The sequence below is a fragment of the Nipponia nippon genome, unplaced genomic scaffold (genome assembly GCF_047370975.1).
Source record: "Nipponia nippon isolate SJK-2023a ecotype South Korea unplaced genomic scaffold, ASM4737097v1 scaffold_4, whole genome shotgun sequence".
Lineage (NCBI taxonomy): Eukaryota > Metazoa > Chordata > Aves > Pelecaniformes > Threskiornithidae > Nipponia > Nipponia nippon.
In genome coordinates, this window is record NW_028262358.1 from 99,170,993 (window position 1) to 99,197,775 (window position 26,783).

At 37.7% G+C, this 26,783-nt stretch overlaps 1 protein-coding gene across 14 annotated transcripts in view; it reads left to right on the plus strand.

Annotated features, from left to right (window-relative positions):
* Positions 1-26,783, plus strand: part of DST (dystonin) — a 315,735-nt gene that overhangs the window by 269,075 nt on the left and 19,877 nt on the right. For all 14 annotated transcript variants that reach the window (XM_087774769.1, XM_087774770.1, XM_087774782.1 and 11 more), the window contains 15 exons: positions 447-569; positions 1,312-1,413; positions 3,422-3,523; positions 4,690-4,863; positions 5,682-5,837; positions 8,261-8,458; positions 8,955-9,083; positions 12,613-12,783; positions 14,146-14,301; positions 14,533-14,739; positions 16,405-16,524; positions 20,808-20,977; positions 21,315-21,474; positions 22,910-23,104; positions 24,315-24,443. In XM_087774769.1, coding sequence (XP_087630895.1) covers positions 447-569; positions 1,312-1,413; positions 3,422-3,523; positions 4,690-4,863; positions 5,682-5,837; positions 8,261-8,458; positions 8,955-9,083; positions 12,613-12,783; positions 14,146-14,301; positions 14,533-14,739; positions 16,405-16,524; positions 20,808-20,977; positions 21,315-21,474; positions 22,910-23,104; positions 24,315-24,443 — 2,292 coding nt within the window. The remainder of the gene's footprint in view (positions 1-446; positions 570-1,311; positions 1,414-3,421; positions 3,524-4,689; positions 4,864-5,681; positions 5,838-8,260; positions 8,459-8,954; positions 9,084-12,612; positions 12,784-14,145; positions 14,302-14,532; positions 14,740-16,404; positions 16,525-20,807; positions 20,978-21,314; positions 21,475-22,909; positions 23,105-24,314; positions 24,444-26,783) is intronic.

Sequence of the window (26,783 nt, forward strand, 5' to 3'; positions counted from 1 at the left end):
TGAGACTTTTAAAAGTTATATATACTTTAGATTCCTTGAGTAATACGTAACATCTAAATGAAAGGGGTACAGATGTATTATGCTCTATGTATTACGCTCTAAGCCTGTAATTATTTATGCTGATAGTTAAAGATGTGAAGGTTAAATGATAACCTCTGAAAAAGAAAACACTCTGATTAAAGAAATCTAATTTAAAACTTCCTGTTTATTTTTCCCATGTCATGCAAAATGCAATCATAAGCCATTGTTATAAGTTAGACTGATGTCAGTTGATTTCACTCTGACACTGCAAAGGAATGCTTATATTTTAAGCATCCAATTGTAAGTCCAAGTGACTTTAAAGAAAACAAAGGTCAAATCCTGCCATGTTCTGTCTTGAAAGCAAGCTGTACATAGATTATTAAATTTAGTATTAGCACTGTTGGATTTTTTTTTCCTCTTTGTAGGCTGCTAAAGAAGAAATTGATGGACTACAAGAAGAACTAGAAACAGTGGTGAGCCTTGGCTCTGAACTTAGAGCTGCTTGTGGAGAGCCTGACAAACCTATTGTCAACAAAAGTATAGATGAGGTATGGGAAATGCAAATGTTTAAATCTGTTATGTTAGATGCTTGTTCAGCTGAAATTGGTATATCCCCCTGCCCCAATAAATTTTGAAAATAAAAATTTTGTGGCGAAAGTAAGATATCCCCAAAGCCTTTGTGTTAAAGTGAGGTTTGCTTTTCAGGTAAATGAATCTTGACTCAGATTAGATTAGAATGTAGACACAATTTTATTTTATTGATTTATGGGTTAAAGTTTTTGTAAAAGAAGGGGTTTCTGTAAAAATACTCACTGATTAATACAACAGATGGCTACTTTTTGCAAAAGTAATGCTAGAATAAATTTTGGATATATCTGGTTTATGCCAAGTGAGACATCTTAACTGAGACAGCCCTGTTTGGATGACTACAGCGTACTTTTAATTTCTCTAATGTTCAGCAATGTACGTTGCTTTTAAGCTACCTTTTTTATAATGATGCAACTCCAAATGATTTAATAATGGTATATCCCATGTTAACTGTAATCCCTATGTTAATAAAAGTACTCAATAATCAGTGTTGAAGTTTACAGCTTTTGTAATCCAGAACCTCTAGTGTATTCTGTGGGAAATTGTGCAGTGATAGGGAGAACAAGAGTGTTAGTATGGAATGAATATGAACTACTCATGCTTAGTTTATTGGTGTTAATTGATCAGTGAATAATGAGTGAATGCACATTATACAGCAGTAAAATTCTTTTGTCCATTGGAGTAAATTGCACTTACTTGCAGCTGAATTCTGCCTGGGATGCCTTAAACAAAACATGGAAAGAACGGGTGGATAAGCTTGTTGAAGCTATGCAGGCAGCTGTTCAATACCAAGATGGACTGCAGGTAAGATGGTGTGATAGACCTAACCCAATCTTGAGTCCATAGATTTTAATGTGGTTGTAGTAAAACATGTCATGTGATTGGGTAGGTGAGAAGTAATGTATCACTCTGATATAGTAACTATTTTCTTCAGTAGGCAGATATTTTTTCTCAGGGTTGGTTGTTTTTTTTTGTTTTTTGCATTAAAGAATAAATCTATTTGGGTTGTTTTCTTCATGTAGTTGTTCATATATTGCACTGTGTTTAGATTTGAAATTAATGTCCCCTTGTTTATTGATAAGAGCAGAGGTTTTTTTGATACCACACAAATTCACAGTAATCCTGCTCACATTTTCTTGTGATAGTCAGTGCTTCATATGATAGGTGAGTTGAAATTGTGACACATGTACATGATCTGAAAGGAACAGAATACAGGTCCATATACTCGCTTGCTGCTATTTTCTTTGAGTGGAGGACAGTGAAAGAACTTCAGTTTTATTCTACCTTTTTTATAAGTCAGGTATTTAAGTTTGAATATCTTTAGCAAAAAATATTATTAACATAATGTTGCTGGACCATTATACTAACTCTTCGTATAATTTATCCAATCACAATACTTTAGAAGATGATTCACTTCTTAAATCTGTAGGTAAATTTTCCAGCAGTTTTTTTTTAGATATCTTTTCTCTATATACGTGTTTTGGTGGGGTTTTTTTGCATATTCTTTGCATGTTTTGGCTAAGTGGCATGCCTCTCATCTTTTGCCAGTGAACGGCCAGAAGATTGGAACATTTGAAAAGATTCCAAACATGGTCAGATTTTTGCAAAACTATTTCTTTTGCTCAATGGAATTACTGTCTTTCTTGGTTCATTAAATGTTTAAAATTAGAGTTTCACATGACACTGAGTGTTCAGTGCAGATCAAGCAGCAGAACACTCCGTAATAATAATGCAACATGCTTGTTTTCCAGTGCACCCTCGCTATGTATTCTTCTCCAAGTTCTCTTATGTTCATGCTGTGCAGAAGTTGACTTGTAGGGTTACATTAGGAACCTTGCCATTGGTTTAAGTGCTTTGTATTTCCTGTGGCTGTACATTGTATATCCTACAAGCTTGGTACTTTGTGAAAGAACTGTATTTAAATGCCTTCTTTATGCTCATTTCAGTAGACAAGATGAAAAGCATTGTGGGCAGATTGTTAGCTGCAGCTGCCTCATCCTCTTGAGCTTGTTGGGGGTAGTTCTTTTCTGAAGGAGCTGTGTAGCAGTGGGCAGCTCTGACAAGCCATCCTAAACCTTTCTCTGTAACGAATCACAGAAAACAGGCAGGAGGAAAAGGGCTTAGCAGAGGTGGTTTTTTTCCCCTATGCAACTACCCAGATTGATGTAGCTGTTCTTAATCTGTAAGTGGAGTATTCTTGAGGTTGTTCTGCATTGTCTCAGTAGCAAAAGAAGTACCCACAAGGCCTCAGAAATAGGGAGTCTTCTTTTTTTTTTTTTTTTTTTTTTAAGTTATAACTGCATTATGCTACAGAGATTCAGTCAAGCTCAGTTACAGCCCTTCGCTATCTAATATGTACTGAATGGGTCATGTTCCTTACACAGATAACATTATCCTTCAAAAGAAGTTTGTTTGTAATCATCATTTAAAGTGTGTTATCATTCAGCTACTGCCTTCCATCTTTGCTCCAAAGAACTGCAGAACAGAGTTTGTCTTGTATTTTCCTTTTAGGTATTCATAAAAATTGCTGATTCTACTCAAGGAGTACTACTCAGCATGAATAGTACTGGCAGAATATTACTGCTAATAGAAGTTCAGTCTTTTGTAGCATGTACATTCTCGTAACCATTACATGGAATATTTTAGTTAATGTTTGATCCCTTGTATTGCAAAGAAACCTAGGTGTCGCTGAAGAAAGCACAGCAATATTGTTCTATGGAGTAAAAAAAAATTCTGATATTTTACTTAATACAACTTTCAAATATGACGCTATTTCTCTGCTCATGTTTCAATTTCATACTGTGATTTTCAGGCAATATTTGACTGGGTAGACATTGCTGGCAGCAAGTTAGCATCTATGTCCCCAGTTGGAACAGATCTGGAGACAGTGAAGCAGCAAACTGAGGAACTTAAGGTATGAATTAGCAATTTATTTCATTTATATTTTCCTCTGTCTGCATTTTTCTTTGTTGTTTAGTATTTTTCTGTATTTTTCAAGAGTCAAAAGCGATGTTCATTTTCAATTTCTAGTAAAAAAGAATCTGTATAAACATTTCAGATAACTTTTCATTGCAAACTTTTCATTTTAAAATATGTTTCATTTTAAAATCTATTCAAAATTTTGGTGAGACTACATTTTATTTTATGAATATGTTCTGATAGCCCAGATATACTTGTAATAACATTCCTTCTCTTTCAAAGGCTATAAGGTTATGATATACAAGGTTCTTTTGCTATGACTTTTACATTTTCTGGTTTCTACCATGAACAGCTTCCTTGAGGCTTTGAGAGAATGCCTCCAAAGCTTCACTTCTACCATCGTGGGCTTTATCTAAATACTCACACAGATCACGACATTCCCAATATATGAGTAAGCTGAAAATCAAAATTTCAGACTAACTTAGAAATCTGTCTGTATGGATCTGTGACTGAGTATGCTCCTGACATTGGTAGGCTGTTATACTATATATAAAAAACAGGGATGTATAATAATCAGGGAATGTCCTTGGTTTTGTTGCTCACTTGTACGTTTTTTGCCTGTGGACAGGTTGTTTAATCTATCTATTTCATGGTGTAACTTCAAATGAACCATAATCTTACATAGTTCAGAAGAACACACATATGTAAGTTGTATTCAGACTGCTGCCCAAGTTACTTGTACAAGAGAGGGTGTTCTACTAAAGAAAATTTGCTTTCAGCAATTTTGAAGAGTAATTCTATTTGAAGTTTAAGGTATTATCTTGAGTAACTTCTAGCTCTTGTGCTTTTGATAATATATGTTCTGCCTTTTTTACAGACTAGGGAGATCATTGGAGAATACTATTGGGCATCTTTATCATCCTCTGGTCACAGTTAGCAATATCTGCTAGAATAGTAAGACATTGTTGCATGTTTTCAGTTAGCTGGGACTGGCTGGACTATCAGTGTCTTACAAGCATTTTGGCCCTGGAAAATAAACCCCCAAATTTATGAAAGTTGACAGCAATGCATTAGTATTGTGAATATTGCTGTACTATGCTATATTCAAGAAGATCATTACTTGTGATATGTTTATTTGTGTTCTTTTTCTATTTACCATAGCAATTTAAGACAGAAGCTTATCAGCAGCAGATAGAAATGGAAAGACTGAATCATCAGGCAGAACTATTGCTGAAGAAGGTAACAGAGGAGAGTGACAAGCACACTGTTCAAGACCCTCTCTCCGAGCTCAAACTAATGTGGGACAGCCTAGAAGAAAAAATTATAAACAGACAGGTAAATAAACTAGAAGGTGGGGGCTTTATTCATGACTTACATTTTTGAGAAAAGCTTTTTATGATGTATAATTGTATCAATTTACACATTCCTTTTGGTTTGGAAATTACAGAACTATATATAATAGAATTTTAATTTTACAAGTTCTTGAGTCGTTGTTCTGTTGTTCTTTTTTTTTTAAACCCTTAGCAGTATTTTTTGTCAATTCCTCCGTCAGCAGTGCCATGTCGAGTCATTATTACTTCATTTTGGTTACTTGATGACATCTTAAGTAGCAGTTGAAAACATGTTTATATGTGCAAAAGTAATATTAGCTGCTGAACTGAGAACTTCAAAAAAAAAAAACCAACAATTTTATATTAAACTCAGTGCTCTTTCCTTAAATTATCAAAGTGAAAGAGAGATTTAAAGGTGAAGTGCTTTGCAGTGTATTTTTTTTATAAATTGAATCATTTCACGACAAAGAAAAGGTTTTAAAAAGATCATGCGCCAAATTGCATTTATATTGAAATTAGGTTTTAAGTGATGAAAAACTACTGTCATATCTCTGGTGAGAGAACCTTCAAACTTAACTCTGCTCTGGTTACATGGGGTCTTCAAAGGTCAGGAATTTAAGTCTGGAATGTAAGGCTTTACAGGGGAACTGCTAACTCAGCTCTAACTATAGAGCAGTTGCTTGTGTTGGATAACTGTTTCTCCCTGGTTTTTATGCTATCATATGCATGGACTCCGCTCTGGATTAGGGTGATTAATGGTAATATAAGCCAATTCAATGGTATTGTGAAAGCATTTTATTGTTAATTTTATTTTTACTGTAGCACAAGCTGGAAGGTGCCTTGTTAGCCTTGGGGCAGTTCCAGCATGCCCTGGATGAGTTACTGACGTGGCTGACACATACAGAAGACTTGCTGAATGAACAGAAACCTGTGGGTGGAGACCCCAAGGCTATTGAAATTGAACTTGCCAAACATCATGTATGTAATTAATGAATATTAACTGAAATGTTCTTTTGATGTTTATCTTAGTGATGAGTCTTGTAGTGAAACTTAGCACTTGATAAATAATTCTCTATAGAGATTTTCAAGATGCAGATTATAGCTGAAATTCAGGCTTGGAATAACTAATATTTTTCCTCTTACTCCTTCATATTCCTTCCTTCCTTGCATATGCCATGCAAGTGGCATAGGTTTTAGCTACAAAAGAGCAGCTTACCCTAGTCTCCACCTTTATTCACCTCAATTTGACTCAGGGAACTCAAAAGTTATTGAACCTGCTACTCTTCCTGAAGCAATAAACTCCTTGATTAGGTCTGTTTAGGCCAGATCTCACAAAATGCACTTGACGATTACACATCTTTCGTTCTTGTTTCTTCCTTCTCAGAAAATAGTGATTTGTTGGTTTGAATTCTGCAAAATAATATCTCAGTTGGGTCCAACTAACACGAAGAATGCTTCCCTGAAAATCTCAGCAAACTTTAGGGGTATCCATGCCCCCATCTTTTCGTTACATAAAATGTAGGGTCAATTTTAAAAATTCTTTTTTTTTTTTTTAGTATTTTTACTGATTATTTTGACTTTGGAGCCCATGGAAGAATGCTTCCGTTGTGCCTTTATTTTGAAGAGTATCTCCCAGGAGCAAGAGCAAGATCCTCTCTACCTCTTTGTGTGGCTTGGTGCTGTTCATGATGATGTGTTCTTTCTAGGCCTGAAGATTTCAAACTAACCACATAAATCCTCTCCTTTCCTTTAAATCTGCCATTTAGTTTTTGGCCTGCATATGATGAGAAAAGTATTCGGAGTCCATTTTGGATTTAGAGAGAATTGATTGAAATTGACAGTACGCAGATAATTAAGGCATTTTCATTGTTTGTGGTAATGCAGCTATGCAGCTTCTGAAGCCTTTTTGTGTGGTCAGTTGGAACTTGAGCAGAGTGAAATATCTACATGCACTGTGTGACTACTGTTGCAAGCAGCCCCTTTAAAAAAAAAATTAAAAAAAAATTACAAAACCAGCTTCCATTCCGTGAACCTTTTATATTCTTATCGAATCAAGTGTTTTACTACTGAAGAAGCATCCAGACATCGTTTATGACTTCATCTACCTTCAGCGCTGAAGGAGTTCAGCAAACACATGAACGAATCTACTTCCTTTTCATAAAACAGACTCTATAGGTTAGAAAGTTCACACAGTAGTGCATCCTGTGGTAGCCTGCAAAAACATCCATGTCTTGAATAACTTTGGAAAGAATAGACCTTGTTCTTAGTGAGCCTCAGCAGGAAGGAAGGGATAAGATGCATCTGCTTCTGTGAATATCCCCTTTTTCGTCCTGTTAGGAAAATAAAATAACGAGTATCTTCCAGTGCTTAGCTTAGAAGAATGAAGAGAAATGTGATGCGTGTTTTGTATACAAGGGCTACTTGTGACTTGCTGTTTCATCAAGTGCTCTCTATAGTTTATTTAAAAGTTCCTATGTATTTAGGTTTATATTTTTCCCATATGGTAGCGTTTTGAGGGAGGTGAGTTTGAACTAGACCCCATGGAAGACAGCTGTTATAAACTTGAATTTCTTAGATGGGTTTTACCATTCCCTCCCCAACCATTTTGCATATTCTCTTTTTATGTTCTTTATTTCTGGTATTTTAAAGCTTGTTTTTTGTTTTGGTTTGGTTTGGGTTTTTTTTCTTTTTTTTTTTTTTTTTTAAATCTTTCTGAAAACAGCATCCTTTTTCCCAAATGTACTTTTTGCATTTTATGGTTTTACTGTGGTTCGTGATAACAGGTTTTCAACCGGATGGAGGAGGTCTTGTGATGTTAGTATTACAATTGTTCCCCAGCTTTTAGCACAGCTGAAGTGTCCTGGTAGCCTGACATAACGTGAAACGAGTTGTAGACCTGAAATGAAAAGACGTTGTTGCAGTCAGATGGTTGTATGGCACAGCAGGCACATAGTATTCTTGTTCCTCTCTCTCCTCTCTTCTTACACTACTCCTCCACAAGTAATTGGCACTACTATATATAACATTGTTTTCACACCTTACCCTCAAAACCAAAGAAAAATCCTATTAAAGAAAAACATGTAGTAAATTAAGGGAAGTGAAGAAATAATTCTTCACTAGCAGTACCAGAAACCTTTTGTAATTTAAGAAAGAAATAAATGTATTCAGGAAGAATATATTATTTTTTCCAAGATATAAAAATAAAATGTAGCATTTTGGCAGAATGGTCTGTTACTGCTTTTGATTGAAGTGACATTAGTTATTAGCTTTAATTGCTGATACCTGTCCTGCTGTTAAACTATTGCCTTGTCGCTGGATTAGAACTAGCTCAGTCACCGTAATTGCCTTCATTCAATAACTTATCAACATGGCCAGTCATACATACTGTGTTACAATTGTAGGTGCTACAAAATGATGTTCTAGCTCATCAGTCTACGGTGGAAGCAGTTAAGAAAGCAGGAAATGACCTGATTGAATCAAGTGCTGTTGAAGAAGCAAGTAATTTACGGAGCAAGTTGGAACTTCTGAATCAGCGCTGGCAAAACGTGTTGGAAAAAACAGAACAAAGGAAACAGCAGCTGGACAGTGCCTTGATCCAGGTGAACAGGAAATGATCAAATAAAGAGAGAACTCAGAAAAAGTATCTTTTTACATGAAATACATAGATACATGTATTAGATGTTGGCCTAAATCAAAACCATAACGCAGACACTCCTGAATTCGGAGAAAGTTTGAATACAGCTGTATCTTCCACAGCTGGCCACTGTCTTTTATAGTGCTGAATCAATACTTCAGCTTTTGGCCTACGTATTTTAAAAGGGTGAAATTTCTGTATACGTATATTATTCAGGGAAAACATTGATCTCACAGTTGCTCATTTAGCCTGCTTTGAAGATTTCCATTGTTTTTGTTTTTATCATTTAGATTGGATTGAGCTAGTTTAAATTCTGGTTTGGTTTGGTTTTTTTTTCCTTTCATTTCCTTTGTTTATTGCAAATATCTGATTAAATCTTTTGCCAGTATACTTCTGCATCTGAGCTAGTATTAGAATGGAGAACATTTAAGTAAGCTCTAAAATGATATGGTATAATTTAGGCCCAAGGTTTCCATGGTGAAGTTGAAGATATGCAGCAATGGCTGACAGACACTGAACGTCAGCTGTTGGCATCAAAACCTGTTGGAGGCTTACCAGAAACAGCAAGAGAGCAGCTTAATACCCATATGGTAAGTATCAGTATTAGAATGCTTTGCAAATTGCATTTCAGGACTAACTGTCTTTCAAGAGTGTTTATGGTAAATACAGAGCATGTTCTATATATCACAATGTCTGTACAGTATCTTAAAAAATTTCAATAGCCTTCAAAACAACACTGTTATTTTCAGTGTAGGAAAAGTAGTCACTTGGGAGGTGCCCAAAGCTGAACCATTAATAGTGTTGAGACAGAAATAAAAGAACTTTTGCATCCTTATTCTCAGAAAGAAAAACAGAAAGTGTTTGCAGATTTTTCAGTGATTCCTATTCTTCTTTTACCTTCTGTACCCATAACTACATCTATGCTTTTTCTAAGATATGAAGATGAATCTAAAAGTGATCCACTTTCATTGGACCTTGAATTAAGAGACTCGATCCTTTATTCTTTATCTAACCAAAGCTGACATTAAAGTCATTATTAGCACAGATGTAATAAGGACTACTGGCTCATACAGAGATTCTGCTTTAATTAGAAATGGCAAGCTGATCAGGATGCCTGAATTATTCCCTTTCTTCCCTTCCTTTCTCTTTAAGAAACATTATATGGATTTCTCTGGCCCTGTAGAACCATAAAGCTTAAAAAAAACCACTTGAACTTGATCTCTTACCTCAAAAGAAGGTGGTTCATAGTGCTCCATTTATGTAAAATCATGCTGTGCTGTTAGGCCAGAATATAAGTCCAAACCCAGTGATCTAAACTCCTGACCTCCTGGCTCAGATATGAGAGTGATATTTACTGAACTGTCCTTGAACTCGAATATGCCTGACACAGTTTCCATTAGAACGCTGCATTGTCATAGCTTTAAAAATCAGATTTTATTTTGGAATGATGCTAAAGGTCATTGCCCGCCAACGTGGGGAACTTTTTTCATAGAATCGTAGAATGGTTTGGGTTGGAAGGGACCTTAAAGATCATCTAGTTCCAACCCCCCTGCCATGGGCAGGGACACCTTCCACTAGACCAGGTTGCTCAAAGCCCCATCCAGCCTGGCCTCGAACATTTCCAGGGAGGGAGAACCGCACATTGCCGGGTCATGTTGAGTTTCTCATCAACCAAGAACCCCAAGTCCTTCTTCTCAGTGGTGCTCTCTATCAGTTCTCTGCCCAGCCTGTATTTGTGCTTGGGATTGGCCTGACCCATGTGCAGGACCTTACACTTGGCCTTGTTGAGCTTCATGAGGCTTGCACGGGCCCACCTCTCCAGCCTGTCAAGGTCCCTCTGGATGGCAGATCCCTCTGGATCTTCTCCTACAGTGGGCAGTCCTTTGTTCTTTCAGTTCCTGCCTTTGCCTTCTGCGACTTGGGCGGTGTGGCTTGAGCCTTTTTTCCTTCTTTTTTCCCTCCAAAATTTACCAGTAACTATTTTTGAGAAGGAAAATAATTCACAGCTTTAAAAACAGTTATGACAGGAAACTAAGAAAAAACAAAGAAATAACGTTGTGGTTTTGAACCCCCCAACCCTTCTCTTAAAAGGCAAAAAAAAGCCTTTTTTTTTTTTTTTTTTTTCCTCCCCTGTGAGGGTGGGACATACTCATGATTCCATGAGGTCAGTGGAGCTTTTTGCTTTTTTCATCTAGGACTTAAAGTCAGATCACGACAGAAATATTTTCCCTGGAAAATTTTAGGGTTTTCTTCAGTACATTCTTTTACTATGCAAATCTTCTGTACTTATTGCACTTACAGATTGATTAGTTAATGTATCTTTAAACTGAATGTAGTGTTATAGTTGGAAGAAATGTGAATATGCCCCCAGTAATATGTACTTTATATGTAGAATCATTTCCTAACTGTACGTGTACATTTTAACAGATGGTTACTATGTTGTGGGCCATTATATAACTGCAGGCCTTGACTTGTTATCCTTCGATGTATATAACCCTTAAAAGATAGGACTGGGTTTCAGTTTAGTTAAACCTCAATGCATCTGTGCAGATATGTGTAAATTCTGGTTTGGGGGGGGGAGGGGGCAGCTGAAATGTTGAGGCCACTTGTCATGTTGAGTACTATTTATCATAAGTTCCAAATTCAAACTTGCCCCTAAGTGATACAAACCATGTTAATTTATGACGTGTAACTGAAGAAGGAAGTTTTGCACTATATTTTGATTTGGTTCTCATTGGAAATAATGTTATGAACCATCTTCTTGAGTATAAGGTCTGTTTCTACAGATATGAATAAAAGAGCCCTCAACCATAATTGGTTCACAAATGGAGTTGAGATTGGGCAGCATTTTCAGCTAAGGCAGCTGAAGGAAAACAAAAGATATGAAGAGACATTACAGGACACCAGCAGGAAAGGGGCTTAAAAAGAGGCCTCCTTGGCTGTCCCAGTGCTGCCCAGAACATCCCTCTCCTTTTCTTAAAACAATCATTCTTCTCAGTTCCTCCTTTAAAATAACTTCGATTGCTCCTGCCCTCTTAAGGGTGTGGCTGTACTGCAGAATTAACCACTGTGATGAGCCCCTGTCTTAGACTGAGCCCAGCCCCAGTGTTCGGGGCTGCTCCTGCTGTGCCGTGTCTCACCTGTGCTGCGCTCCCTAAGTTTACTTGTGCTGCAGTAGAATCAGATGCTCTGGGGAGTTATGGAAACCAGAAATGTTGGGAGCATAGGAGGAAGCAGGCTAGGTGACACCACTTTTCTCAGAAAGAAAGCAAGGAAGCTTTCTGTCCTGTAAAATCTTAGCTCATGGTTGAGCCTGCTTCCTGCTTTGCCTTCCTCTGTGATTAGGTACAACCCTGTGTACGGTATCTTTTAACCCAAAGAAAATGCTGCGTTTGGGCTCTTGTCCTGGGAATCAAAGTAAAAAGTTCTTTTCCTCCTGTTTGCAAGCCGCTTACTGCTCATCTCCTGGAAGATGTTCCTCATTTGGAAGTCTGCAGCAACTTCGTTGGTACAGTTTGGATGGTCTGTTACAAATATGGAACATGACCTTTTGAGTCAAGAGGGTTGCGTGGGAGCTCCTTATCTCTTGCCACTTCATCTTTAACATGGTTAAAAAAGAATAGTTAGTAGAACAGTTAGCAGATAAAACAGTTGTTACCGATATTCTTCCAGCTTTCTTTATATGTGTGAAATGTCTTTGGTGCTCTTGCCAAACAAGTGAAGGAAGATACAGGCAAAACAAAAGAGACAATGTACAATAAAGGAGCCCTCCCAAGTTGTTCCAGCCACTTTTGAAGGTGTATTGGATAGGTCTGGGCTTTCAGCACACTGTATAATGCTGACACTTTTTGTGTTTCAGCTACAGATGGACTTTAAACCAACCAAGTTGTAGCAGATCTTGTGCAATAAGTGCATAGTACTTTTTTTGCCAAGCTTTGGATCTCAGAGAAAACATCTGACAGACAACACAAGTTCTCATTTCTATTAATTGCATATGTTTCCTTTATTAAGTCTTAATCATACCCGCTAAATGTTGGGGGAGGAATAAATATTATACTAGCATTTCTAAAGAGTATTGAATTTCTACCTGACTTATTTTTTGGTGCTTGCTTTATTTAGGAACTTTGTGCTGCCTTTGAAGCCAAAGAAGAGACATACAAGTGTCTAATGCAGAAAGGCCAGCAGATGCTTGCAAGATGCCCAGAGTCTGCTGAAACAAACGTTGAGCAGGACATAAATAACTTAAAAGAAAAATGGGAATCAGTACAAACAAAGCTCAGTGAAAGAAAAGTATGTGTTTTTACATAAAAATAGAAGTGTAAATCATGTATTTAAGGACGGTAATGTTCAGTGCTTTTATGCATGCATACTTGCTTGATCTTTTAGATTTAAAATCAATGCAGAGGCAGTTATGCAGAATTCATTGGTATGTTTAGAAAGTACTGGGGGAAAAATGGGATTCAAGAAGTTGGTTATCCATAACTGGGGAAAGGATGAGTGAGAATGGCACAAGTCTGTTCCATAGAAATATGTTAACTGATACTGAATAACGTTCATTTGGTAGGACGAGGGCTTTTCTGGTTTCTACTACAGTAATCGTAGACATGAGAGAGTGAATAAAATTATTTGATCATTCAAGTTTATCTCCTTCTCAGTACAGAATTGCTGTATTAGTTTTCCTAGCTTTTATCCATTTTTTTCTTAAAATTCCCAAACGCTTTTCCTTCTGCCACTTACTTCAAGTGACTACCTTCTGTTCTAATGCAGATCAGTGATTTCACTGATATGCACCATACGATTTGTTATTATTAATTTCGTTCTGCTTTCATTCCTTCATGAAGTCTAGTCCATTTATTCTACCTCAATCAAACAATGAAGAATATCAATAATTACAAACAGAGGAAGTCTCTGTACAGCCCTGATAATGTATAAAGCACAAATATTTAACTCACAACTTAGCTACATTTTAAAGTAAGAATGCTGGTGTCTCTTAAGGTAACTGTATAATGTAAAAATGTCAAACTAATTAATACCCAACATGAGCACCTTCTTGCAGGAAGCTGTAAGGTTGGAGTGCTCAGCTAGGCCACCAGTGCAATTGTCTGAAAATCTCTGACTGCTGTCTCATGATCAACAAAAATTCTGTATGCAAAATTAGTCTTGGTTCAGGCAACCAAGATGCCAGTTGGGCTTTATTAAAAAGAAGTGGTCTAGGCAAACTTGTTCTTTGTTTAGTGCAAGAGAATAAATTAGGTGACCCCTTAGAGGCTCTTCCAAATGAACTACCACCTTAGATTTCTGAGATTCTACTGATTTTGTATTGAAGTTGATAAATCTATGTGTCTCATTAGGGTTAAGTAGCAGGACATGTAATGTTCTAATGTGGAAAATTTTATCTTGATACTAGGTGCTGTATTTTCTACTCATCTGTCACACATTTTACTGTTACTCTTCTATCCATCTCCTTTAATATGCTCAAATAGAGGCTGTTATTTTAAAACTCCAAAACTTCGAGTTGGAAAAATATTTTAAAATGCTAAACTAAATGCTAAGCTAAAATGGTTTACTTCAAAATGCTGGACTAAAATGGTTTACTTGGCTGAAGCCCCTGCACAATATCAACTGCTATTAAAGTATGACGTATCTTTACAGACCAAACTGGAAGAAGCCCTCAATTTAGCAATGGAGTTCCACAACTCACTTCAAGATTTCATCAATTGGCTTACTCAGGCTGAGCAAACTCTAACTGCAGCTTCTCGGCCAAGTCTTATCTTGGACACAGTCTTGTTTCAAATTGATGAACACAAGGTATGTAAAGAAACAGATGTGTAATGTTTTTCTCCCACTCTGTGGAAATACTTTAACAATGTCCAAATGAACCCTGTAATGCTGGCAGTCAGAGAAACATTTAATTTGTTTTAAAATTGCATTTTATAGTCTTTTGTGCTACATCATTCTTTATCAGACTATTTTTTTTCAGTGTTTACCCAGTGCTTGAGCAACGTAGTATTCAGAGTAATTTTCTCCCTTTTTTCCAAGGTTTTTGCCACAGAAGTGAATTCTCATCGAGATCAGATCATAGAGCTGGACAAAACTGGAACCCATTTGAAATATTTCAGCCAGAAACAGGATGTTGTCCTTATTAAGAATCTGCTGATTAGTGTACAGAGTCGGTGGGAAAAAGTAGTTCAACGCTTAGTTGAAAGGGGAAGAGCTTTGGATGATGCAAGGAAAAGAGCCAAACAGGTAATCGGACAACAGCTGTTGTACAACTCTTTGAACTTAGCTGTAATTACATCCAGGCTCTTGAAGAATATGGTGCTTTAAAGCACTTTCAAGTAAGTCTGGGTTTAGTGTAACAGACACTGTTGAGTTAGTGGAGCAATTTCAGTGATTCAATCATAGAGCACTTCATTTGGGAGGTGAAAGCATCATTTTCAACCCGAGCAGTGACTTCTGTCTGCGATACAGGATAGTCTGAAAGAAGAAAGTTACAGTATGGCTTCCAGATGTATATTAGTACCATCTGTCCTCAAAAAGAAGTTTCACAATCAACCCCTTACATTTTAAAGAATGTGATGAACGCCTTTCACTAATCTGTGGGATTATTCCTTAGTATTTTCTTCTTGGGTTTGCATTGTGCCCTGATTAATACTCATCACTTCCTCAATCTCTTATGTTGGTTACTAGACCAGTATCTTCTGTGTGGTAAGATATGTCCATTTATTTCCTTAAAAACCTGGAGAGGTTTTTTTACACAGTTTTCCTCACCACGGAGCATTTATGTTTTTTTTCCTTAGATTCATGTTCCCCTCACTAAGGAACATAAATGATAAGATGCAAAATGTGTGAGAGAAATGTAATCTGTTTAAACATCAGTGGGATGTTCTAGCTTATTTTTATTCAGGTGAACATGGCCATTCAAGATTTGGTCAAGTTCACAGGCAAATCACATTCCCATGTTCACTGCTACCGCCACTCAGCTTATAGAGTAAGAACTTCTCTGAGCAATAAATTAGCCCATAAGCCAATCAAATGTTATTTGTTTTCCAGCAGTTTCTCTTGTGCATTCATACACACAGCAGTTCTGCAATGAGATGGATTTCATCTCTATATCCATTTACAGAGCTGAATACAATAAGTTAATTAATTTAGGACAACAGCTCTATCTATGCAGAGCAGGGAAGGGAGTGCTGACGGGTAGTGGTGTCAAAGCCTGATTCACAGCCCTGAACAACAGGGTCCAGGAGCCCTGAGACATTTCTGAATTAGTTCCTAGTTTCCACTAGTTCATGTGTAGGCAGCCCAGCCAAGAAGAATTTTCAAGAGATGCGGAGAGAAAAATGACCAGCTTAGAAAAATTGAATCCCGAAGGGATGGCGCTTTGTGAAAGCTGGTTGAATCTTTGGTCTTTCCTGCTTCCTTCCCTGCAGCACACTCTGTGTTGAGACAGGAAGGAAGATCAAGGATCTGTTCCTTGCCCGTCAAGATAGTATTTGATATAATGAGAGCATTTATGAGCATCCTAGGGAAAATCTCAGGCAGTCATCCAGATGGGAGTTTTCCCCAGTGATTTACTGCTGTTGTCCCATATAGGCAATAGCTAAGCCCCATTCTTGCTGTATTTACTATTCATTACTAAGAATGTAGGCATCTAAATGACAAACACATCAACAGAAGTTACCAATATGTCTTTGAAAGATGCATACTGTGTGTGCAGATCCTGTACCTAAAAGTTTGCTAATTGACCTGGGAGAAGGGAGGCTAAGTCCAGTGGGCACATACCTGGGCCAGAGACCAGTCTGCAGAGTACTTGTTTGGCCTGTAGAGAATTGCTTGGGGTTTAATGTTTCCTGACTATTTTATGGACCAGTGAATTTTAAGATCCATGCAAATCTCACTTTCTTGCAGTTCCATGAAGCCTGGCACAAACTTATGGAATGGCTAGAAGAGTCAGAGAAGTCTTTGGACTCAGATCTTGAAATTGCAAATGACCCTGACAAAATAAAGATGCAGCTCGCACAGCATAAGGTGAGTCATGAGTGATGAAATGCAAAGTACCCAGTGAGATGTTGGTAAGTCTGTCAGCCTTGTGCTGTTCAATCAGCAAAGGAAGTAGATTTGTGGCCTCACTACAATGGAGTGCTTATTAGCATCACATTAAGTGGTGGTGTGTTACAGGTGGGGAGTGAAAAAAACTTTTCACAGCACTTGATCTGTGGGGAAATGGTTAACTATGAAGAGGAAAGACAATAATACAGCACCATGGAAATGTTAAAAAACAAAGTAATACTATCTCAGAATAGGAATGTCTGAAGAGGTTTTATTACAGGCTTTTTTCAGTCCTTAAACCACAGTTTTACCATCCAGTTATTTGGGTTGGGATTTTCCTTTTAATACTACAGGACCACCTCAAAACTGAAAAATAATCTTGTATTTTGATTGGCAGTTGCTTTTTATGTCAAGTGGAAATATTAATTAAATCCTCTAGAAAGTACAATGACACCATTAGTAGCAAAGTTTTTTTCTTTTCATGGGATTCAAAATTCCAGGACCAGCTTTCCACAAACGCAGCTACTGTAGGTGAAAATGTAAAAATCTCCCTGATTGACCTGACTTTTCAAACAAATAATGATAATGTAAAAGCTCTGTAGTTCATCAGCCACAGAGCAAAAGGATGGATGAAATAAGTCTTTACTTCATTTTTACTTTTGTAAAGAGCCTAGAATAATATTACCGAGGATCAAATGGGTGAGCGGTAGAATCTTCAGAGACAGTGTCTCAAGATTAATCTTGGAGCAGTTTCATCAGAGACAGAGTATTGAAAGATTGTTCATTTTTCACGTGGCATACATTTACTTCTACTTTTTATGTCAATCTTATTGTTCTCCATTTACTCCTATTTTTTCATTCTGCACGATATCCCCAAGGGTTTGTATATCTAATTTTTCCCTCTCATTGTAGCTTCTGATGATTGCTTTTAGCTCTGACAAGTTTTGCCATGTATATTAATGATTGGATACTGCATCAGTCTGCTTTGTATTTTTATCGTCTCTCAGTTTACATGATGATTTAAGTATTGTTTATCAACCAAGAAAATATTCTCCTTTAATATGGGAAGGTTGGCTGTTGGTCAAGCAAAAATAGTTCTACCTATGTTTGCTGTTAAAACTCTTAAATACAACCTACATTAACATTTTGTTATGCTAACTCTGCAATTTCAGTTTGTTCTGGGGTTGCTGCTGTTGCCATAATTTGAAGTCAGCGATAGGAATTAGGGAGAAAAAAAAAATCTGTTAAGATAGTCTTTCTTGTCTCCTCTGACTCTATCAATCTTTTAATCCTTTCACTCCTCTCTTTATGTAAAGTTCAGACTCCTCATGAGTACAGTCAACATGTTATGACTTTGCTTTGAGCTCCTTTCAGGTCTGAGGTTTGACTCTCTACCTTTCTTCTCCCCTCTTCTGAAATGTTAAACTTGATAATCCCACTTGTTCTTTATACCTACAGCAGTTTGTTTTATGAGCCCAAGCTTCCTCACATGGATTGGCAGGCTCATCACTTCTCTCAATGATATCTTTTCTCCAGCTCCTTCTCACATAAAATGCCTGCAGAGAATAGCTACTTGAGTTACTTGAATCTGACTTCTCATTAAGAAATGGGATGGACTGTGGCACAGGGACATTAGGATTGAAACTGGTGATTTGGAGGAAAAAGATGAATGTGTATGAGAGAGAGAGTTCTGTGAACTTTGTGACTTTAAACTTCAAACAACCCCCCCCCAAGAAATCAACTCAATTGTTTTTTAATGAGCTGTCAAACCTCCCAACACTGCAATGTCCTTCCTTGTATTTTGAGTCTTTTCCTTCCACTCCCACATATACCCCCTGTGTCTGTCTTTGTCTTTTCTGTCCAGCCTTGAAGGTTTCCTTGCTCCATTTAGTTAACGATTTTGCTATCTGAACTGAATGTGTGCTCAGTGTGTGCTGTAAGCAATAATTTGGACTTGCTCTTTGCCAGTTGTTACTGCCAAAAAGAAAAAACAAGAAAAAAAGGCCCTGAAAGAGAAAAGCCAAGATAATATGTTTTCTCTCTCACTCATATCTAGTGTGTTGCCAGGGACTTTTGGGGGTTATTCATGGTCTGTTTATCAGCAATTTTTTCTCATTTTTAGAAGTCAGGAATGGAAAAACCCTTACTAGGTCACCCAATCCATTCCTGTGCTAATGCTGAATGTTCCTTACAATACATTTATATGAACCTGGCTAATTTTATCTGTATGTTCCCACCTTCCTTAGAAGGAAGGTAGATAGTTAATTACTGAGATTTCATTTGTCTTACCTGTCTGCTCCTTGCAGCTCAAACCAAAATCTACTCTCAGTTACACCCCTGTGAAATCAAATGAAAGTAGGTACAGTGTAGTGTGTGTAGTCTCTCAAAGAATGAATTACAAGCCTTTGTTCACCTTTAAATCTGTTCTTCCTGTACGATCCTTCTCTGGCAGCAATTTCATTGTGTTTCCTCGTGCAAATCAAGTAACACTGTGCATGTAGTGTTAAGTAGTTAATAAACCCCGTCAAATAAAAGGAGCACAGACATATTGTTTGTGTTGAAAGAACTTTTATAAAAAAATGGTTATTTTCATTTTGAAAATTGTTTTTATTTTTATTGCAGTTCTAGCTTGACAATGGTGTTTGTATTCTTTCTTAAAGTGTGTTTCCTTGTTTTATATGAGGAAAATGAAAGGACAGTAAGGAAATACTGAATTACAAAACAAATGCTGCCTTTTTTTTTTTCCCTGATAAATTTTGATCTTCAGTTCCCTCTGGATCTTGAAATAGCCCTAAAGTAAGGACAATACAGTGAAAAATACCAAGCAAGTTTTAAAAAAGGAACCTTGAATCACCCTAGGTAAAATTGTCTTACTGTCTGCATGGCATAACCCAATGCCTACCTCCTACTTATGACACCTCCATTCCACTTGAGCTTTCCCTGACACACATTCACATCTGAAAAGAGCAGATGACTATACAAACACACTGGAAAGTCGGTGGAAGAGTTGTGAGCTACCATGGCACAGGTTGGTGCAGGCCAGCTTTCCAGTGGGAGGTGAGCAGGTGCACGCGTGCTGGCAGTGGCCATGAGGAATTCTTGCAATCTTTACGTGCCCTGAGGAATTACTGTAAGTTGTAAGTGGTAATCGTTTCCTTGCTGGATGTGATGATACTGAACGTTGCTCTGAGAACCAGATGAAAATCTGTTTCAGCAAACACTCTTTTGGCCTAGTATTTTTTGGTGACCAAAAAAAAAAGAATATTTATTTGATTCTGTATAGATGAGTTTCCTAAAGCAAACTTGTGTTGTTTTGTTTTTTTTTTTAACTGATATCCTGCTATAGCAGTTCATGAAGGTGTGAAATAAAACACTTTAAGCATTGCAACCATTTAAAAGTTGCTGTGTAGGGCTGATTTTGCCTTTTGGCAGTGTTCCTTTATTTAATTATTTACTCTGTCACTCGGTTAACTCCTGTGTGGTATCAGATGAGCTGTGTTTCTCTGTGCTCCTCTGTGCCTGTGAAAAGCTTCCAGAGGCTCTGGGCAGAAGGAACTGTCAGAGCTGGCAGGCAGATGCAACTGCTGTGTCACTGTCATCTTCCAAAATCCCTGGATCACTGAAACCTGCTTGTGATCATGGCTTCCAGCCCAAATTGAGTTATTGGCATGTCAGCTGGCTGCTTCTTGTGCCTAGATCTGTATACTTTTGGCATATAATTTTTCCCAGTTATAGTATGCTTCAGTCTTAGCAGGGTTAAATGCTTGTGGTTGGAGGTTTCCCAGCTTGACCATGCTGAGCTAAAACAGAATGACCTTTGTAGCCCTTGGGGTGCTCTACACTGGCTTGAAACCTTAGTATGTAAAAATGTAGTGTGAAGACTGCTCAGTTCGTGGCTGCCAAAGTAGCAGTTCTTCCACATTCTTCTGACTACCAGGCAGCCCCTTGCTGAAATTTAGGAATATTGTAGTAGGACAGGAACCATTGCTCTCACTGAAAGAGGGATTTTCCAGAAGTTTTTCCAGTAAGCATAGAGCTACATTCCCAGAGAGGGGCAAAAGGCAGGGACTCTGCTAGTGTCAAGCCCCATATAATTTCAGGTGCACTGTGGCACTAGCAGACTAGAAATTTTGCAGTAAGTTTAAAATTCACTTGCAGCAACATTTACAATTTCCATTGCAAATAATATGGCAAAGGTTAATTAACTGTGGCCTATAAGCAGTTAATGCGGTATGGGTTTTTTCTTTTTCTTCCATATATAGGAATTCCAGAAATCTCTTGGTGCCAAACATTCTGTGTATGATACCACAAATAGGACTGGACGCTCCTTGAAAGAGAAAACCACCTTGGCTGATGACAATTTGAAACTAGATGATATGCTAAGCGAACTAAGGGATAAGTGGGATACAATTTGTGGAAAATCAGTGGAAAGGTAAATGAAAACCAATCTAATTATTCAGCAGATAAGAAAAAGGCTTAGGAGAATTCTTTTGGATGCTGTTGTATAAATAAAAGTAAAACCAGAGTGGCTAGCTTGTTGAATAATTAAGAGTGCCAAAGCAGTAAAATACTAGAAATGCATACTTTTCTGATGGTGTGGAAGAGGACTTGGTGGGGAGAATGGTCCCACTGTTTAAAAAGGGAAACACTGATTTAAAGCTCTTACGTTGCTATCATTTTATATTGAAAACGTTTTCTTAGTGTATGAATGATTATTTTGTGTGTGTGTGTGTGTGTGTTCATTTTTTATTTCCGCCCCCCCCGCCAAGACAAAATAAACTGGAGGAAGCCCTGTTATTTTCGGGACAATTTACTGATGCTCTGCAAGCTCTCATTGACTGGTTATACAAAATTGAACCTCAGCTAGCGGAAGATCAGCCAGTACATGGAGACATTGATTTAGTGATGAACCTGATCGACAATCACAAGGTAATTCAAAAAATGTTCTCTTTTAATTACTAGACTGCTCATAAGTGTAGCATTTTAATGCTCTCATTGTTTGGCCATTCTGTAATTTTTAGAAACGTGGAGTAGTTTTAGAACACAAACATGTCATTGACAGTGGAAAATGCTATAAAACGTACGTGGAAGAAAACAACTGTTAGTGACTCATTGACACCAGTTCGCATTGAGATATTCCATTTAATGCTGCTATCCTGTGTATTTATGAATATCATGTCAAAAATAACAAGTGTGCATTTATGAATATGTGTGTGTGGGCAAGAGGTGGCAAAAATTATTTTATTGGAAATCTTTGGAGGAGACCGGGCTTTTTATTTAGTACATCTGCTAAGTAAATGCCCAGCGCACTCATGACTACAGCAGCCTTTCAAACTTGCAGGGCTGCTGTATACTCATGGAGAAAAGTAGTTGCAATGCTTAAGTTATGCACAGGAGTATACAACTCGACTATGGCCCAGGAAGCCTACATTGGCAAGCTGCAGTATTTTGTTACTGAAGTGTTTTTAGAGATGGAGCAAGTAGGAGATGTGGGACTGTGCCTCTGAATCCCAGTTTTGCAGTTCAGTACGTTGGAAGAAACGGCTGTTGAAGTTACCGGTATTGCAAAGGCTACGCACAGTCAGAGCTCTGGAGCTTGGGGGGTTAAGAGGTGAAGGTCCCTCTGTTCATCTACCAGTGACTTCCAGTATCCAAAGACTGTTCCATGAGGAGAAGATTTTGTCCCTCATGAAAAAAAGTATTTGGAAACATGGGTTGTCTATAAAAATTAGCCTGAAACATGCTGGAATTGCTTCTGAAATATCACAACTAAGTCATAGTTGGTGGCATGGTATACTGTAATTGTCATATCGTCTTTTAAGAGCTTCCTTTATGTAACTGGAGCTTGTTCCATCTGCAAATGTGAACACACTCTCACATAAATATGTGAATACGTGGTGAGATCTACAGCCTTATAGTCAGACCCCTAGATGGGGTTTTAGTTCTATTTTTATGATTTTAAACCTTCTTCTTGATTGTAAGCATTTTATCTGATCTTTTCCTGCTGCAGCAATCTTGCGCGTTAATCAAGTGTGTCAGATCAATTGCTTTGATAAAAAGTGTAAAGCCAGCATGGTAGGGAGGCTAGATTTCCCATGCATTGCATCAGGATGGGTTCTCAGGATCTGCCTGACATTTTCCTATCATATTGCAGTTTTATTAGGTTAGGATAGAGTATAAATATCTTCATAGGGAATCTAACAAGCAGAACTTGCGCATTTTGAGTCACTTTGATGGAGTTATTCTTGACTGAACTAAATCCATATTTCGATTTTTTTCTTATAACCAGTAGGACGTTTTGTTTCCATTTACATAATTATGCCTTAATGAATTAAACATATCAAATGTATTTGGTGGTGCCTAGGTTTTCCAGAAGGAGCTGGGAAAAAGAACGAGCAGTGTCCAGGCTCTGAAGCGCTCTGCCAGAGAGCTGATAGAAGGCAGTCGTGATGACTCTTCCTGGGTCAAAGTCCAAATGCAGGAGCTAAGCACTCGCTGGGAGACAGTTTGTGCCTTGTCCGTATCCAAGCAAACACGACTGGAACAGGCTCTTCGGCAGGTAGAGGAGTACTAATGATGCTACATGTACTTTATGAGAAGCGGAGAAAATCTTACAGTCTAGTTGCCAAAAATTTAATTTCATTTTCATTTCGTGTCATTCAATTTCACTTAATTTCACTTGAAAATATTCATTTTCTTACTCATGCGTTGCTTACCTTGTCTCCATCCCTTTACCACAGCACATAAATAATGCCTCTTAGCATTTATTATTGCTGTTATTATTAGTCTATACCACAAATGCAAAGCAAATGTTTCAAAGACCTTACCATCTAAGGAAATCACTGAAGTTACAGTCAAGCGTGAAGGGTGATTAAGAACTATGCCCCCTTCACAGGAAGCTGGAGATTGCAATCGTATTTATGCCCTTCGTGCTTTATTGGAAAGAAGTAAATTTGTGTACTGAAAACTTGTTTACATTGGCACAATTACAGTGCATGGTGAAGTACATTGCAGAAGAAATGGAGTTGTGCTGAGTGCACTCAGGAGCTAGAACAGTGTATGTCAGTCAGTATTGGCTGGTACCAATCCCAAACAAATAGGTCCATCTGTATTTTTTCCAAACCTGAGATAACATGGATGTACAGCTCTGTGAAGATATACTAGCTTGGGTTGATGCTAGGATGGGGCTCCTGCAATAGCGATGTATCCATTGTGTACAAAATTCCTGTCCTGCTTTTTCTAGGGTGCTATGTTAGCCCCCAGTCTCTCAGCAGGTACAATCCTGAGCTACCTCAAACACTAATTGTGTCTGAATATGGCTGGGCCCTAAAGGTCGAACTTTATTATTTTCTCCAGACATAAAAGGGTCAGTCACCAACGCGCTGTCAATTAATATTGCTTAACCGGTGATTTAGGCTATGCAGAAAATAGAGCTCTCATCTCTCCAGCTGGTCCATGAAAGCACCTCCCGTGTAATTTGTCAGCGTAAAGGCATGACGTTCTCAACTGAGCTGCAAATACACTATAAATCAGATGGCTAAAAGCATGAACAGGCTTTTAGGCTTCCTATAATTTTTGGGGAAGCATGAGATACTTTTACAGTTATGAAAATGTAGTACTGTATATCATTGACTTTTTAATGGAAAGTTAATGTGCCAGTACTGCTGCATGATTAATGACTCCAAATGTGGGCTCAGTCTCCTTGTGTAAGCTGCAGTGTGTCTGTCAGATCCCCTCATGAGTGACCGTGACTTCTTGTGTTTTAACAGGCAGAAGAATTCCACTCTGTTGTCCATGTCCTTTTGGAGTGGCTGGCAGAGGCGGAGCAGGCTCTTCGTTTCCACGGGGTCCTCCCAGATGATGAAGAGGCCTTGCGTACACTGATAGACCAGCACAGGGTAAGCAAGAAAAGGAAGAGGGTTGTCTTCATTCTAATAGGTCTGTTAGAGTGTAGAATAAAGGGAAGGAGGCAAAGGCTATCCTATATAGTCATATCAAGCATCCAGTGTTTGTTTTTGCAACTGTTTCTGTAGAGAAGCTAGAAATTTAATGGAGTTGACAGTTTGGTGCCTGTACTGGTGTTGGGCTATTGTTTGAGTCATCTTGGCCTACTAAGAAAATAATGGGCCTTTCGAAAGTTGCTGTAAACATTTAGACACAGTTGCAAACCCCTCTGTGGAATATATGATACCTGACAATTATAACACAGACTGCTATAGTAGCAAAAATATATCTGTCGTCTTAGCACCATTGAGCAAAACAGCATATACTTTTATTTCGAGGTCATTTATAAATGTCAGCAGAATGATGTTACCGTCCATTAACCTTCTGTCATGGTGAAACAGGATGCTGTCATACTTCACATGCATTAGGTACTGAAATATTGCAGTGCCATACGTACTGCAGATACTAGATTATAGGCCATCAAACTAACTTTGCAGTAATGAGATGGGAAAATGGCTAAGTAAGGAGCATAGAAGTCATATTTTCACTCTCCAAACAGGAGGCTACAAACATGCACATTTAAGCCCATGCAAAACTCTTCTTGTAAGTGCAGTAGTAATAGTACCAAGCCTGTTGTGCCCACAATGTTATAGAACAAATTATAAGAGTAATAGATTTGTTCATCATTGCTCTGAAGAAAGTTATAATAAAACTTAGGAAATGGGGAGTGGAAAAGCATCCTGTTTAAATTGAGTTTGGGAACATTATTACGCAGAGGAGTGCGTGCAGGGTATGACTGTCTAATGGTTCTTAACTAAGGACTTTTCAAGGTACTCAGACTGCAATGTTTTGAAGCAGTTTTCATTTAATTTAGGACCCTGGAAACTGGGTGCTGTTCTTTAGCTGGCAAATGTGTGTATGCATCAGCATATGCTGACTAATGTTGGCAGTAGCAACCTGCTGTCTCCAATGCAATAGAACTTGTCTTTTAGCTGCCTTTCCTCCACATGTGCTTCATCAGTTCCCTTTTATTTAATTTTTTGATCTTCTGAGTACAGAGGAAAGAACTGTCTGAATGAAACCTTAGGTCCACTGAAATCATTAGAAAAAAACATTTTAAATTTCTCCCTCTGCAGTGTAGATTGATTAACAAAATATTTCTGTACAAAAGCTCAAAATCATGCTGCCAAAGCTGAAGCATAACTTGGAACCTCAAACCAAAGCAAAGTTTGTCTCTGAGAAGCCCTATCCGACTGGGGGGAATAATCACAACACAACCAACCTCAGTGTTAGATGTGGCCATACTGTACTTAATTTTTTTTTTAGTAGGTTTTAGAAGATGTTCTCCCAGCCACCTTTTCTTCTTAAAGGCCAAATAATAGAAATACAGAAATGGTAAAGCTAGGAAAGATTGTGTCACTGCTGCTTTACCACTCAATAAGCGTATACAGCAAAATTTTCCTTGAATGAGTGGTCTCTCCTCTTAAGCTTTTAACATTAGCTTTCAAGAAGAAAAAAAGAAAATAAAGGAAAATGTAATATATGGTATTAGTTTTAAACACTATGTCTGTATTATCAATATTAATGTAAAAAAGTATGACTGTGACATTGTTTACATAAATATGAAATGTATTTCCTTTTATCACTGTGATTCTTGTAAAATAGTTTTAATGCATTTGTATCCAGCTACATGTTGAAAGGTTTCTTCAGGATGATGTTTTATCCAAACGGTCTATCTTTATGCCCATTACTGATTTTCTTTTCGTGAATACTGCACATGATTTAATGAATTCTACTATTTCAGGCAGAGAGGTTTTTGTCACTCGCCATCCTCTCTAGGGACTGAGAGGTGTAGTAGATTAATGCACTGCATTAGTTAATGAGAAGCATCCCATCTCCTCTCTTGTAAATGTATCTATTATCACTGGACTGCCACAGAGTTCAATACAATTAGTATCCTTTACTGAGGGAAAGCTTAATACACTGTATGTAGTGTGTCATAGATTTAGATTTTGAGATATTCTAGTACAGTTGTGCAGGGAAAACAATGATGATGTCGCGTGTTTTCCTCCTGGCCCTGGCTTATTTTGGTAATCTCTCACTGCAACCCACCTCGACTTCCAAAAGCATTTTGAACTGAAATATTCTAACCACTCATAGAAGGACTGCTATTATGATTGGGTCTTAAACTCTGACATTAATTTAAGCTTAAGTCAAAATCAGTTAGTAATGAATCTCTTTAAATATGCAGCCTACCTATTCCAGGCTTTTAGAACAAGGTAGAGGAGATTCTT